General features: G+C 42.4%; 1 protein-coding gene across 1 annotated transcript in view; it reads left to right on the top strand.

Annotated features, from left to right (window-relative positions):
- LOC141803442 (CMP-N-acetylneuraminate-beta-galactosamide-alpha-2,3-sialyltransferase 1-like) overlaps nucleotides 1-15803 on the top strand; it is a 116856-nt gene that overhangs the window by 89222 nt on the left and 11831 nt on the right. The window contains exon 5 of the mRNA XM_074687471.1: nucleotides 15586-15765. Within this exon, the coding sequence (XP_074543572.1) occupies nucleotides 15586-15765 (180 nt within the window). The remainder of the gene's footprint in view (nucleotides 1-15585; nucleotides 15766-15803) is intronic.

The raw sequence follows: 15803 nt of genomic DNA, 5'->3' as shown, positions 1-15803 counted from the left end.
CACATCCGAGAACCAGCACGTCGTCCTCACCTCCTCCTCCTCCTCACCTTGAGGGAAATCATCAAGCCCTACACTAGTTAGCATTGACATGCTACAGGCTGCTAACAGCTAATTTCACATGTAAACAATGCAGCCATGGTTACATGTAGGATCTCCAGACAAACACAGGAGAAAAGTAGTAAAAATATCACTGAAGCCACGAAAAGTTTGGTGTCCGTGACCGACAATGAACCATACAAAGTAATGATCCACTCCAAATACAAAGATGACGAAAAAGAGATGAAAAAAATTACAAGAAACGGACAAAGACGAGAGAGCTGCTGCAACAGGCAGCTACTTGGGCAGCACCTAGCAACAGACATAATCTGTATGTCTCCTGTGGTTTTGCCCTGCAGACAGTGGTCCATTAATAAATACAACACTTCAAGTATGTACAATACATGACTCACCTCATGGCCAGAGGTCTCACGCTGCCCCTAGAGGTCGTAGAAGTTACAGACTATTAAAAAATAGGAGCCAGTCTGTATCTGTGAATTGAACCCTGATGGCAGCATCTGAAACGCCCCATGTAAACGACACATTGACCTTTAGACAATCCTGAAGCTTCATACAATGTTAAAGGTCATTAAGACAGCACCGTCTGATAACTTTCTTTAGTTTTGTCTTGATTTTAAAACCAGCAAGTCGTCATGAAAGAGAGAAAAGACTCAATAAAAGCAGCATAAAACTCTCCCATTACAGATTGATTGGAAAGTTACATTTCCAGCACACTTACAGCTCTGTGTTACTGCACACTGTGACTGAGGAGACTCACACCTTGTTTCTGCTGTGGTGAAACACAGCAGGTGTCTAATAAAGGAGGAAAAAAACCCACAGCCCACCTGCAGCTGAACAAGATGGCTTATGACCCTGCACAGACGTGCTGCTTCAAGCTGGAAATATAAAAAAAACAAAAGAAGAACAAGTCGATCTGTAAAATAAAGGCAGCGTCCTCCTCAAAGTCTGACAAGTCATAGTACAGTCAGTGCTTCAGTCTGAGTCTGAGACTTTAGTGAGTTTAAGCTGGGTCACAAATCCTAAAGATGGACTCGAGTTGGGCTGAAGTCCAGACTGTGGACTTGAGCAGTCAGTCTGGAAAATTGTCTTGTTTCAATTCAAAGACAAAAATGACTCTTACCAAATGTACTCTGATGTTTGTCTCATTTTTAAGGTATTGAATGGACTTGCTCCCCCACCATTAAATGATTTTATTCAGAAAAGGGACACCAGCATGAACACAAGAGCACAGACCAGAGGAGACTGCATTATACCAAGGCGTAGGACAGAGTTTAGCCAGAGGGTGGCGTCTATAAGAGGAGCACAGTCATGGAACAGATTACCAGCCCAGATCAGAGACAGTGACAACTATTTAACATTTAAATACAAAGTCAAACATTGGTTGAAAACAAACCAGTCTTGTCATCACACATAATGTTCATTTTCTCCTCCATTACTGCTGATGTTGCTACTGAAAGCTTGATGTTTTATTGTTTTCTAGATAGATTGTGAGTTATCTGTTGTTTACACATTGTTTGTTAAAACTGTGTGTTTTTTATTCTTGTGTCTTGTGGAAAGTGTTGATATTTTACTTTGTTTCTTCCTGTTTGATCACCTGCCTAAGGACAACGGATGAAATCTAGCTATTGTGCTAATTCTGGCATATTTACAATGACGTGTTTAGCGAAATTGTTGATTAATGTGCACTGTCCCAATCAAATAAATGAAAAATGAAAAGTTTGCTCATTTGCCTGATTTGCTTGTAACAAGTAAAAAAAATCTGCTAAAGGAACAAAAACAAGAAAAAATTGCTTGAGAATTTGCATAAAACTAGAATAATGTCTTAATACAAGTAATTTTTCTCTTGTTCCATTGGCTGATTTTTTTTACGCGTTACAAACAACTCAAACCTAATTTTTCTTTAAATAACTTGAAACATTTTCTGGTCTGGTCAGGTGAATGTGGCTCAGATTAAGTCTAAAAAGACATTTTTTACTGAAACAAAAACACAAAAGCACTTGATCAGGGTTTCATTTTTTTGCTGTGTAGTATTGGCAAAAGAAGAAAAGAAATCTGGTTACCTGGAGAGTAAAGATGTGAATGTATGTTTCACCTGTGGCTGCACCATGGTTCAGTGGTCAGCAGCCTCACTGCCAGACAGTGACAATGATCTGAACAGAGAAGCCAAAAGCAGACTCAGACTGAAAACAAAAGCTCAGTCCTCATTGAGTAAAGGCTCACAAAGCAAAGAACAAAAAAGTTTCAGTTGGAGATGCACCACACTGGAGGAACGGGAGAAAAAACTGAAAATCAGCTAAACTGATGAAAAAAAAACGCGAGTAACCAAAAGCTAAAAACTGTAGATCCTGCTGGAGTCTTAAACTAAAAGAAGGTACAAACTCTGTGAAAACAGCAGAGGACCAGCACTAAAGACAAAATGATTGTGGATCTTATTTATATTGAAGCCTTCACCTCGATCTTAAGAGACAAAATATGTGAAACAGTTGGACAGTGCCCTGAGCAAGCTTCTGCTCTTTATCTGTGAATCAGTCTGCTCAGTTTGAACTGTTTTCTGTCAACTTACTGTGTGTAAACTGTCACTAGAGCTTTTTATGACTTGTGCTGCTGCTGTACTCTTGTCCCTGATTTAAAAAAAAAAATTAAAATCCTATTCTCAATGGGTTATTTACCTGGTTACACAAAGTTTAAAGGTAGGCTCCACAGGAATGTTTATTACTTGTTAGTAAACACCAGTGTTGGGCAGATTACATGAAAAACTCATGAGCTAAAGTTACTTGTCACTTTCCCCCAAAAAAATAATTGAATTAGTAACTGAATTCCTCTTTTATAAATGAAGAAGGTAATTATTCCTTTACTTTTTTTGAAAAAACATCAGTTTTGCAAAAGAATTCAGTTTTTGAGCAAGTTTTGCTCTGGGACAAAATGTTCATGTCTGTTCTTGTTTTTTTTTCATCTCTGACGTTGAAGTGGTGTCTGTTTACTTCCATCCTGAAAATGAGGTTAATGTAGAGTCTGTAGGCCGACTCATATCCTGAAAACTCCGGTTTTAACCCACAGACCGCTCAGCACTAGTTCATATTAAATCTGCAGCTCCTGTCTTGAGTCTGTCTGAGTGATCCAGGTCAGATAGACCTGACAACTCTCCTGATTTAGGAGGGATTGTCCCACTTTTTAACCCTATCTCTAGCTCCACTCCTGACTTGTAATTTCTCCAGATTAACCACTTATTTTTTAAGTCTGCTCCAGTCATCTCTGATATTTTTTCAAGTCAAAACAAGTCGGCTACTTGTGCCTCACACTCAAACCTGGAAAGCATCCACCCCTCTCCCTGGAGTTGGTTTAATCCAAAGACGCTGCATGAGATCCTCTCTGACTGTAGGTTACACAGACACACACAGGTAACTGTGTGATAGTTGTTGATGAAAATTTGACTTAAGCATCAGATCTTTGTTAGAGACGTGTCGTCATGATTGTTCTCATCATTACTTCTGTGTCTGACGCTTTTCCCCACATTTTCTTTACAGCTCCTCTCTAGTTCCTGGCTGAGTGAGTCATATTGGATACAGAATAACACGCCTCATTTCACTGTTGGTAACGGTAACGGATTTATAATGTTTGAAATAGTAATTGATTAATCCAATCGTTACTGGAAAAAGTAACAGCGCTAGTAACGCTGGTAGATTTAGTAGTAGTTCGGAAAACAGCCAGTGACTTCTCTATAAGAGGTGACAAGACAGAGGTGGAACCACTGAGGGGCGGGGCTTACTATCCCTTCTTAAAGGCAGGATGTGAAGTTGTCTGAAACGAGAGGAGAGACGTGACGTCAAACTGAAGAGGACATGACTGAAGCAAAAGGTGCAAAGGTCTCTGGTTCAGTTTCTTAAGCGGGGCAGCATTTTTTCTGTGTGAAGTCAAACAGTCCAAAAACAAGCTCATCAGGTTGAGTGGGCTCTCAATTGCTCAGTTGTTAGTACCAGGTAGTGAGTGCATGTGAACAGTTGTCTGTGATAGGCTGGAGACCTGTTCAGGTGTACCCTGACCTACAGACAGCTGGGACAGGCTCCAGCCCCCTGTGACCCCTCAGGGAAAAGGAGTGAAGATTAAAGGAAGGGTCTAGGAGCTGTTAGCACAGCACCAACAGCTGAACTGAACACGAGCACTGCCTCTGATAGGGCTGGAGCTATGGCTGATAAGGCAAATAGCTAATCATAGTGGTAATGTGCTCATTAATGGTGCTAATCAAGACTCTGGAGCAGCAGAGACAGACCCACTTCTGGGGGGACCCTGGGCTTGCTCCTGCTGCTTCACCTTTCAGATAACCTTTCCCCAGTGCTTTAGATATTATACTGCAGCGTCAGCTGTTGAAATCATTTAGATTCACTTAAAAACAGAATCAATGCTGGTTTGTAGCATGCAGCAGACACTAAGGATGCAGAGCTGGAGCTGGAGGCCTCCCAGGTTGTAAAGCAGAGCATGTTTCAGTTTCTGTCAGTGTTAAGGTGAAGACTTGGTTCCAGTTGTTGTTTTCAGTTGGAGAAAAGGACATCACAGACACAGATTCTGTCAGCTGATATGTACTCTCAGAATCAGAAAAGGAGAATGGTGTAAAGCCCCGTTTCCATCCATCAGATGGGTTGGTTTGGTTCGTCTCGGCAGGTCATGCATTTTATGGCGTTTCCATTGAGTTATCCCAGGACAGGTCCCCAAATAACTGAAATCAGTGGAGAAGAGTTTTCCTGCTTTTGATGAGGAAACTTGAACCGCATATGACGCGTGGTGTTTAGGTGAAAGTCAAATTTATGAGATATTTGAAGAGTAGACCTAAGATACTCCATCCTATTTTTAGGTGTACTTAAATCAAGTACTGAAATGTTTGTATTGGTAAAATATTTGGTGTTCCCAGACCCATGAAGACATAAGAGAACTATTTACATCTGTTGTGGCTCTCTGTAGCCCCACTTCCACCAAGCGATTCAGTTCAGTTTGTCTCGGCGTGGCACACATTTTACGGCGATTTCACTGACTAATCCCGGGACAGATCCTCAAATTACCAAGACGAGCCGTCCCACTTTTTTGGACCCTTCAGTTGGGGTGCCACAGTAAACCAGTCTCATTAAGGAAGGTGGAGCCCCAATACTGCAGACTGCTGATTGGTCTAAAGAATGGTCACTTCCTGTGTGACAGCGGCTGCTGTGTTTCTCCTGGCGGCACACAGACTTCCCTGAAACAAAGCTTGGTTGTTCTTTGTATCAAAGAGCCACAGAGAGGTGACAAAGAAGATGAATCGCTTGATGTCCTTCCATCATTGCTCTTTGTTTACTGTGTTGCGTTTTTCTTCTTCATTGGATTTATCAGCAAGGTGCACTACACTATGTCGCACTGCTTTGGCGTCACACTGTTATGCAACTGATGCAGCTATTGGTATCCAGTTTATACGCCTCCTACCACGAGGGGAAATGTTTGGCTGTGGAAACACAAACAGAATCCATCTTAACCAAACCAACCCGTACCACACTGTACTGATCTAAACCAGACTGCTTGGTGGAAACAGGGCTTTAGACCAGCGGTCCTCAACCATGTTTGCACCACCGACTGGTTTAATGTCAGAAAATCTTTTCATGGACAGACTTCTCTTCTGTCTCCTCACTGGCTCTTTTACCCTTCCTAAAGGGTAGCCTGGGGGTTTGGTGTGGAGAGTGAGTCATTTAAAAAAAAATAAAACATCGCTCAGAATCAATCAATAATAATCAAACTGAAATAATGTATGTTGAGTATTTTTTATGTGCGGCCCAGTACCAATTGACCCACGAACCGGTGACGGTCCGTGGCCCAGGGGTTGGGGACCACTGCTTTAGACCACTGAGCCATGTGTGAGACTAATAGGCTGAGGAGTGAATGAAGAACACCTCAGTTTGAGCTCATTTGACCATGCTGTAACATGTTCCCACCTTTAGTTTTTGCAGATTCCACCATCCAATTAAAGAAAAACCTCCCAAAAGACATGAACAAAACGAAAAGAGAAGTGAGCGCCCTCTTTAATGTCAGACAAAGTGCTTTGAGAGCGTACCTGCTGACCTGCGAGTAAAGGAAATACATATGGTGTTGTAAAGAGTGAGGAGCCCTCATTAGTGCCCGGTCAGCTGTGCTGGTGTGTTTTATTAAAATGAGTGCATGTGTGTCTAATTATACAGGCCGTCTTTGAAGAATTGATTGTGCTGTGGGCTATCTTCTGTGGGAAGATAAACATTCAGCTGTAAATGAATCTACACAGCTCTGCAAAGCTCCACTGGGAACCTGTTTGATTGAGAATCAACCGCGACATGATGCCATTAACCTGAAAGGTGCGCATCATAGCAGACCTTTCTCTTTCTCTGCTTTCATCCTTTCTCGCTGCGGCCGGCGTTTCATCAGTCCGCTCCTTTAATCCCAGAGGCTGATGTCAGCGGCGGTTTCAGGACGCTCCTCTAACAGCCAGAGTGCGACAGCGCTCTCAAAACAACCTTGAGTGCAGGTTTAGTATTCAGCCTGTTAATTACAAAGCCTCCAGCGCTAAAACCACACCTGAGACTCTGCTTTCATCTCATCCAGGGCTGATGCTTCACTCTGCTCCCTCTGCTTCACTTACCTGATAAAAATGTACACAGCGTTCACTCCCCATCATGACTATTAGTCGGCTGGAACTGCAGGAGCATTCTGAAAATTCACACACTTTGGCTTTGGAAGGAGAGAGTGTGAGAGCGAAGGAATGAAACAGCCCTGAAATACCACTGACCTTTCAGCGTGCCAGCTGGCTGTGAAGTGCTGCGTGATCTGGCTGCACCTTGAAGCACGGGGCGCCGTTATGGAATGCTGGAGTTCACGGCTTTAAGCGTTTCAAGGACTGCTGAATAATAATTAGACAAATAACGTCCCGCAGCCTGCCGCTCGGCAAAATGCACTGACATTAAGGGGCCATTAATCTTTCATCCACATGACTATTTCACTTTGTCAGGCGCTTTCAGAGTGAGCAGGCCTCAGGTCTCAGCTCCACTTTGACACCAAATATATATCCACAACAAAATCTGCTCAGGTTAAATGTCAGAATCAAACATTTGACCAAAATAAAGAGAAAAAAAGGAAAAGCCCTCGTAGGAGTTATAACTGCAAACTCTCCTCTCTCTGAATCCTCTGTGTCTCGGTTTTATGGATGCAGCTCAGCACATGAGGGTAACACTCATACCCTTTTACCGCCAGTGTTGGGGAAGTTACTCTTAAAAGTAGTGTTTGCTTGTTACACGTTACTTCTGGAAAAAGTAGTCCCTTACTTTACTTAGTTACCCTCTATGGAAAGAAACGTTTTGCGTTACTCGTTACTTTTATGGAGCGCGACTTTGTGCAGAACCCCTAAAATGCCACAGAGCACTTGACAAGAAAAAAAATGATGCAATGACTGACTGCTCTCTGCATGCTGTAGAGTACCAGCCTCAGTGTGGAATGAGAGCCTGTGACTATTGCTCATGCGTGCAGCTGAGGCAGTGTTGCTGTCAAATTGGTCCCTGGCAAAAGTAATGTTCCCAACTGAAAAAGGAACTACGCTTTGTTACCATATTTTCAGTAGTAACATGTTACACTACTTTTTACCCCCCAAAAAGTAGTTACGTTACTGTGAAGGGTTACCTTGTAACTCGTTAACCACCAAACCACTTCCTGTGCCTGTTGAGGCTCTCATTCTTGAAGGTTTGAACCTAGACCGAAAAAAACTGCTTCCAGAGTTGCACCAACTCCTCACTGGTCTAGGAGAAGGAGCCACTTACATCAGCTGGAGGCTGAGTGTAAACCCATTTAACTCCAAAAAGAAAAATGGAGCTAGATGGACAGAGCCTTCTTCTTCTTCTTCTTCTTCTTCTTCTTCTTCTTCTTCTTCTTCTTCTTCTTCTACTTCTTCTGATCCACTCCGTTAAGGATGATGAAGATTTCTACATATTTGGAATATTGATAACAGGCTTTCCACTGTTTGGAGCTGGCGGTTTCCTGATTTAACGCAAACTTCAGAAGATGCAGGCAGCACTTTTGGGTTATGAGCTGCCCGTCACTGAGGGATTGTGTTGGGCTGTCAACACTCAGACTCAAATATCATGCAAACTTAATCACAAGCAGGATGTGATTCCTGGACTTCTTCCCAAGATGGAAAACAACTTGGAGAAGTTGTCAGCTTGGCTCAGCTGTAATGGGCCACCAAATTAGGTCATTTGGCACGCCACACAGTTGAGCAGTTTGGACTTTATGGCAGAAGAAAAAAATTTCAGTGAGTCTGCCTGACCCAAACAATCTTTATCTTTCTTTCGGCTCCTCCTCATCAGCCTTGGTAGGTTGATAGCGCTTTTACTCTCCTGGATGGAATGCAGACAGATGCTCTACCCCTCCTTCCATCTCACACCTTTCTCCTGTGAACTTGTCTCTGGATCAGAACTCTTAGAGGTCGTCTCAACGGCAAAAGCTGTGGAGATCAATAATGTATACTGATTCTGATTGTGGCTCTGTTGGGGCTCTCAATGGCTGTTTTATGTTTTTAGGGGGCCTCTTTAGTGGCTTTTTAGTGGCTCTGTTGTGGCTCTGTTTTGGCTCTTTTGTGGCTCTGTTTTGCTCTGTTGTGGCTCTGTTTTGGCTCTTTTGTGGCTCTCTTGTGGCTCCTGCCTGCAGAAAAACCAGCTGGTTCTTAGTACTTATTTGAACCAGCTCTGAACTAACCTGGCCTGTCAATGAAAACACACCTGACCCTTCTAGTTCAGATCTGGATTCCTGTGAACTTCATGTGAGGAGGGAGATCTTGTGTTTCAGTCCTGATTTCTCCTCCTCCTCAGCAGCAGAGGAATCAGGATAAAACTGAGGAGGAGGCTGTGATGATACATCAGAGCTCTGATCCAGAGGGAAGTGCGTTTGTATCAGTGTCTGTTCTGGTCCTGGAGGTGAGGCAGGTATTTAATAAACATTGATTTATGAGTTTACACAGCCTGTGATCATTAGCCACACATCTTTCCTGCTTTGGCCAGCTGCAGTGTGTTTCTTTCAGCCTGGGTTAAGTGTTTATCATGTGTTTCACTTCTTCAGATTCTTTTCACAATGATTCAGCCCTGCTGTCAGCAGGCTTGTCATGCTGTAAACTTCTCTTTATTGTGAGTGCATTTATAGATATGACGCCTCCTGACCTGATGAGCTGTAGTATGTGACAGTTAGACCTGTCTGCTTCGGAGGACAACCCTCAGTCTGCACTTACTGCTCAGTCCAAGATCAAACATGACAAAACAGTTTATGAAAAAACTGTTTATGAGAGTTTTTATGTTTGTAAAATGTTGATTCTAAAATGAGGACTTATCTTTAGGCGTTGCTGTGGGTGGGTGTCAGAGCCTCCTGATGTTTGAGTGCTTCTCTAATCCTGACATAGCACACCTTTAAAGAGGGGATACTTTGCTTTTTTAGTCTGTATTCTGTCCCTCTGGTGCTCCCATAGAATCTTTTTATGGCTCTTATTTCAGCCCCTGTCTGAAACACTTTGTTGTGCTGCTGTCTCTTTAAGTCTCCCTGCTCTATAAAACCCCTTCTCTATTTGGCCAGTCATTTGAAGACCTGTCGGGACAGAGCTATGGGCAGACCTTGGTGTTTAAGGTCCGCTCCTCCAATGTTTCATCAATCAGTTAGAGATCCTTATGTGCTGACCTTATCATTTCTGCAACCTCATGAAGGTCTTGTGCTGTTTTTAAATTGACTCTTTTGATCAGTTTACAGACAGAGTGGGGATTTCTACAACATGTGAAAATCTGCACATGCTCTGTCTGAATATCCAGCATTGTTACTTCATGTTCATGTTTAAAGTATGGGAGAGCATGTTCTGATTTCTTGCACCTCTTCCCAAAACTACAACATAGCAGATTCTCTGCTAGTGCACCATTTAAGTCATGTTTGAAAGTTTCTTTGTTTACCTGACTCTTGTTGACCTTCCTGTGTGACTTTTACCCCTTTTCCACCACCACCCATTTGGTGCAAGTGCTGGTGCTTAGTTGGACCTAATTACATTCTCCTTAAGAACTGGTTTGGTTTTCCATCAGCAAGAAGCCAAGTTGGAGCCACGTCATTGCATCATCATAAAACGTCAGCAATTGACCGCATACGTAGCCATTCTGGGGGGTGAATCAACTACAGATACTTTGAGCGGGGGGCAACAACAGAGACAGTGCTAGGAGAGCTTAAAAAGAGACAGAAATTATTTTTTATCTGCATTTCTAGTGGTGGTTGTGACATTATTTTTCCTGACTGTCTGCTACACTGAGTGTGCTCGTCCATGTGTGTTTGTGCGTCTGTGAACACATTGGGGCAGAAATCTGCATGTGTGATAAGAGAGAGCAGAGGAGAAATGTGAACACACGAACATGAGGCAGAAATGACATCCAGTCATGTAAATAAGATATATAACATGAGGCTGTTTAGTCTGCTAAAGAAAATAAGTTATAGACCTGATCTTTAAGAGACATGCTCTGCTGCTTCAATTTTGCCTCTATTTCAAGTTTTGAATGAGGAAGTTCCCACAAAACAACAGAGGACTCACTCAGCAGCTTCCCTTTTCAACAATGACTGTTTTAAAAACTGATAGTTGTTCACTGTAGCCCCGCCCCCAGCCCCTGACATAGGCCGTTTTCGAATTCGCATACTATACTAGCAGTGCCTACTGATTCGACCAAAATGTAATATGCAGTATGCAGTATGCAAACAAATGTCAGAGTTGTAGTATGAGAAAAACACCCTGATGACGTACTGAATCGGGAAAAATCCACAGTATGCATCGGACCAGTCTGCTTCGCCTACTGTTACCCACAATGCAACGCGCCTGGTCCCATATCAGAAGTGAAAATGGCAGAGAGCGGAGCAACAACAACCGGAGTAGCAGAGGAATATAAATGTAAGAGCCATTTCTTTTTTTGTCTTTAAATCCTCATCATCTCCACCACTGAAAGTTAATATAAAATGCTCTCTCTGGCAATATATTTGCAGATAAGTTACTCGTGGTTTGTTTATTTTGTACATTTTCAATAAAGTTTTTTTTTGGGAAAAAAAGTCAGCCGTAGCCAACTTCTGTTTTCTTCGAACTCAAGACCAGCGTAGTATACTACAAAAATTAACCCAACTGAACAGTCATACTACATACTGCTTATGAAAGTAGTATGTAGTAGGCAGTGCCAACTACATACTACTTTCATAAGCAGTATGTAGTGGGCGGATTTGAAAACAGCCATAGCTCTCCACTTTGACTCAGCAAAGAGTTGGTGCTTGCTTAGCATCAGTTTTTAAGCATCTGGAGCCAGTCTGTGAAAAAAAAGGACCAGTGCTAAGTCAGGGACGGGCCTGGAACCAGCACCAGGACCAGTTCAGTGGAAGAGGGGTATCAGTGAATTGGCAAAACAATCTGAATTCAGGTTGTTCATGGTTTTTGGTATTAATGATCTGAACTGATGGACAGAGTGGAATGCTTTACATCTTTTCACAGTTCAGCCTTACCTCTCTATATGTGGAGTACCAAATGTTAGTGACCTTGATTGGTGCTCAGAGTATTACTGATTTAATCTTATAGACATAATACAGCTTTGCTATAAATCACCAGTAAAGATATCTGCCATCATTACACATGAGCATCCTAGTGAGTAGTTTTCCTACTTTCTCTGGAGGTATTACCATCACTCTCAGCTTCATGAATCCAAATCTTTTTTTAACAGAGAGCCACAAAGTCTTGTTTCAGCTAATGTTTGATATCAAGTGTTTTTCATTATTCTTCCAACGTACTCTGAGTGTCCTACCGTTCAGGTGTTCCAGGTGCCATCCTGTGCATGAAAACCCATCTTGTTGGGGAGATGAGCTTTTCAAGGGCTCGATACATCTCCTTCAGCTCCTTTCAAGCCCATCTGGTGCAAATTTCCAGCGCCAAGGGGGAGTTAGAGCAGAAGTTGAATATTGATTAGATCCATCTGAAATATACGCCTCCTTAGAGCTGTTGACACCACATGCCCTCACAAGATTAAGTGCATGAGCAGCTCACTGAATCACTTAGGTTAACTTCTTCAGTGTCCTCACAGATTTGCATTAAACTGTGAGGGAAGAAATGTATGGAGGGTCTGTGTAGTGAGGGACAAAAATAATCACAATTTTCAAAAATGACCGAAAATGAAGTCTGTCCTTGGTTATCTGTGTTGTGTAGGTGTGTCCACCTGTGTGTATCGCTGTGAATTTGCAGCAGATGTGATGAATATGTCACAGAGCTCCTCCGTCCTCACAGCTACACTTTCTCATCTGCTCTGGACTGCAGGGATCCATTCGCTGAGCAATTCTCAGATTCCCAGAAGCTTTGGTCGCCATTAACAGAGAAATACAACAATGCTGTGCTGTCAGATTTTTCTTTCCACTGAGATATTGCTCTATAAGAAAAAAACTCCTTGTCAAAACATAGCTGTTTTCTAAGACTGAACAGAGCGCAGGACGTGTTAATGAAGACTACAACCATAACTCTTTCTTTTTCCATTACTGATGTAAAACAGGTTCAACAGTCTGCTGCTGGAAGTTTCTGGATGTATTCACAGAAAATGAAGCATTGTTACTGAGTCAAATATGGCTCCTTTCCCCCAAAGTGCTTTAACTGATGATGCAGTGTCATAATAATCAGTGCTGTGTTGATGAGAAACACATCTGGTGTGGCAGCTCTGTGACCAGTGACTCAACACGTCTCTCCTCTGGGACTAAAGGCTGTCCAACCACACAGCTGCAAGATTTCTTTAGTTAGCGTTTAAGAAAACTGTGTCCCTTTAAATCTCTTTTCAAGAGCTAATTTGATCCACACTCTTACTTTATTTGCTCCATTTAGTCCACAAATCAGCCCCTCGGGTTTACCACTTAAAGAGGGATATCATGTTTTCTCATATTCTAGCTATTAAGGTAAAATGCTGGATAGTCAGACTAAGTGTGTGCAGATTTTCAAACCTCTACTTTTCATGTTGTAGAAATCCCTGGATCTGTTCGTGAACTGATCAAAACACTCCGTTCCAAAAATTTTAAAAAAGTGATAAGGCTATAACATGAGGATCTTCAAACTGGTTTTTGATACATTTAAAGATTGGCCTATACACCAAGGTGTTTTCCAACAGGCCTACAGAGCGCTGGCCAGGAAGAGGGCTTGTCTTAAAGAGACAGAGGTTAAAGAAAATTTTTTTTTTTTTTAATCATTTTTTTTAGCTGTAAATCATGAACATTTAATATGGGAACACCAGAGGGACAGAATAAAGAATTTAAAAAAATGCAATTCCCCCTCTTTAATGTTGAAAAGTAGTGAAAGACTAAAGTTTGAATAATTTTGGCCCAACAGATAAACTGCACGGCAGAGTACAACAGTTTGTCAAACTCTTGATGTCTATTAATGGAAGACATTTAAAGCTGTCAAATATGTAGCAGCCAAGTGTTTGTTGGTGGAGAAATCCAGCGTGCATCCCAGAGAGAAATAAATTGCACATGACATGAAATTATCTGTTCTTTCAAATGTGATGACAAATACCTGTGCCTGTCTTTGGCGGCTAAGATAATAGATGGAGTACACTCTGCTCGTCTAGCTTTAGCTTTTGTGGGAGAGGCACTTCAGCAGTCACACTTCTGGTCAATGTTGTATCATGGCATTTGTCCTTTGATGTGTAACATTAGTTATCTTAGGCAGCAGACGGGTCTAGTACGTCCAGCTCTGCTTGCCATGCTGGGTTGAGTGCATGCTGCCAGGACCCCCCCTGAGTTCTTGCCCAGGGCCCAAACAAACTCTGTATTCCATGTGGCTGGAGGTCACCAGTTAACAGGATCATTCTTTAAAGTCCCTGTGAGGAGTTTCTAAGTAATCTTGAAAAAGTCTCTCTTCTAGATATGTGTCTGATCCTAATCTACACTTTACAATGAGATTATCAGCACCAGTATAAGTTATTCCTAAATGCTACTTCTTAGCTTCCTGATGAGGTCAGGCAGGACCACGCTGATTTATGGCACGTCTAAGTCTGTATGGCAACACCACGGTGGCTGATGAAGTTTAGTAGAGAGAAGAGTGATCTGTGTTTTTCTCTGCTGAAAACGATTTCTGTGATTAATTTTGTAGTGATGGTGGACACTGGAGCCTGTTAGACAGAAAAAGGACAGAAGAGCAGAGGAAAGACAAACAGGAGAGAGATAAAGTGCGAGCTAAAGGCTAAAAAATGAGCTTAAGGCTAAAAACACAGGTTAATTTGTTTGTGCTAATATTGATTCCAACCCACAGTCAGCAGTTATTCTGCAGTGGTCTGTTCAAACTTGAGAGTCTATCAATAAAATGAAGAGTGAGGTTACGTGAGCTCTGATTGGTAGATGACTGGCAGGAAGTAACCAGGATCTACTAACGTTACACATTACAGACACGTCTCAGAGCACTGGGCTGTGAGTAGAGATAAATATAGCCAGCTACTAAACTACGGTACAAACTGACAAAGTTAGCTTGTTGTCAGGTTTCAAACAACAGTGCTATGTAACTGTTGATACATACCTTTTTTCTAGCACTTGTGACCTGATTCTTCTGTTCTCTTCAGACCATCAAAAACTGTTGGCCTGTTTGACCTCCTTGTTTTTATTCTTTGACCTTTGCTGTTCTGCTTGGTCTTAGCTTGTACATTACCTTTGTGTCAAACTACAAGTTCCAAGATACAATATAAATGAATCTAGCATAAAAAGCTATTCAGCTTGTGTTACCTGTCTAGCATTCAACCGTTCACTTTAAGTTTTAAGGGAGAGATTAAAGAGTTAAAAATTTACCAATTAACCAGTGTTGAGCTCACAGGTTGTTAAGCTCAAACAGTCTGGATGAAGTATAAGGAGGCCAGAAAACAAAGCACCGTTCAGAGGAGGTTGTTGTGGGTCCTGACAAGCTCTCACTGCAAATGCCAAGCTGTTGTATAGCTGTCATCTCAGAGTCAGTAATGAGGAAGAGGATATTCCTCTGGCACGAGCGTCCACAGGTGATCCTGATACACACGGGTCAGAGTCATAATTTCTCCTCTATGTGTCACTTCCTCCCACTGACCAACACCAGCTGACACTGTCAAACTGCGTTCCTGCCAATTACTGCACTGTGCACACAGTAATAGGGCCTCATCTCATGTGCCAAACGGTGATTGTGTGTTTAGGATGGACACTGGATGGCTCCAAGTGGCTGTTTGGGTTTTAAATCCATTGTAGCGTGCGACTAATTGTTCTCAGCGCCTCTCTTTGTCTCAGTTTTAATGTTTGTGATGGAATAGTAATTGCAGCTGGCTCTCCTCCTCTCTGCACCATGTGGATTGGCTGAATGTAGATTGTGGGTATTGGTGCGACAGAAGCCAAATGTTTCCCATCATTGTAGCATGTGGGTAAAATAAACTTCTATTTGAGCAATCCTGGACAAGACAAGGATGGAGAGCAGACAAAGGAGGGAAGAAGCTCGTTAGAATAATCTCTGCTTCTCTGTCCCTGCAGAATGAACCAGGCGCCCACCACGGGCTTTGAGGAGGATGTGGGGACCAGAACGACGCATCATGTCATGTACCCAGAGAGTGCCATAGACCTGGACAACACCACCAGTCTGGTGCTGATCCCTTTTAAGACTCTGGACCTACAGTGGATCGTTAGTGCTCTAACAACAGGCACCATCACACAGTAAGTCAACTTATGCAATGTTAAAGCTGCAGTGATCG

Source organism: Halichoeres trimaculatus, unplaced genomic scaffold, assembly GCF_033239565.1.
Source record: "Halichoeres trimaculatus isolate MK-OKI-2021-1 unplaced genomic scaffold, fHalTri1.1 fHalTri1_scaffold_14, whole genome shotgun sequence".
NCBI classification, from domain to species: Eukaryota; Metazoa; Chordata; class Actinopteri; order Labriformes; family Labridae; genus Halichoeres; species Halichoeres trimaculatus.
Note: the sequence above shows the minus strand (reverse complement) of the source record. Positions and strands in the feature narration are given on the sequence as shown.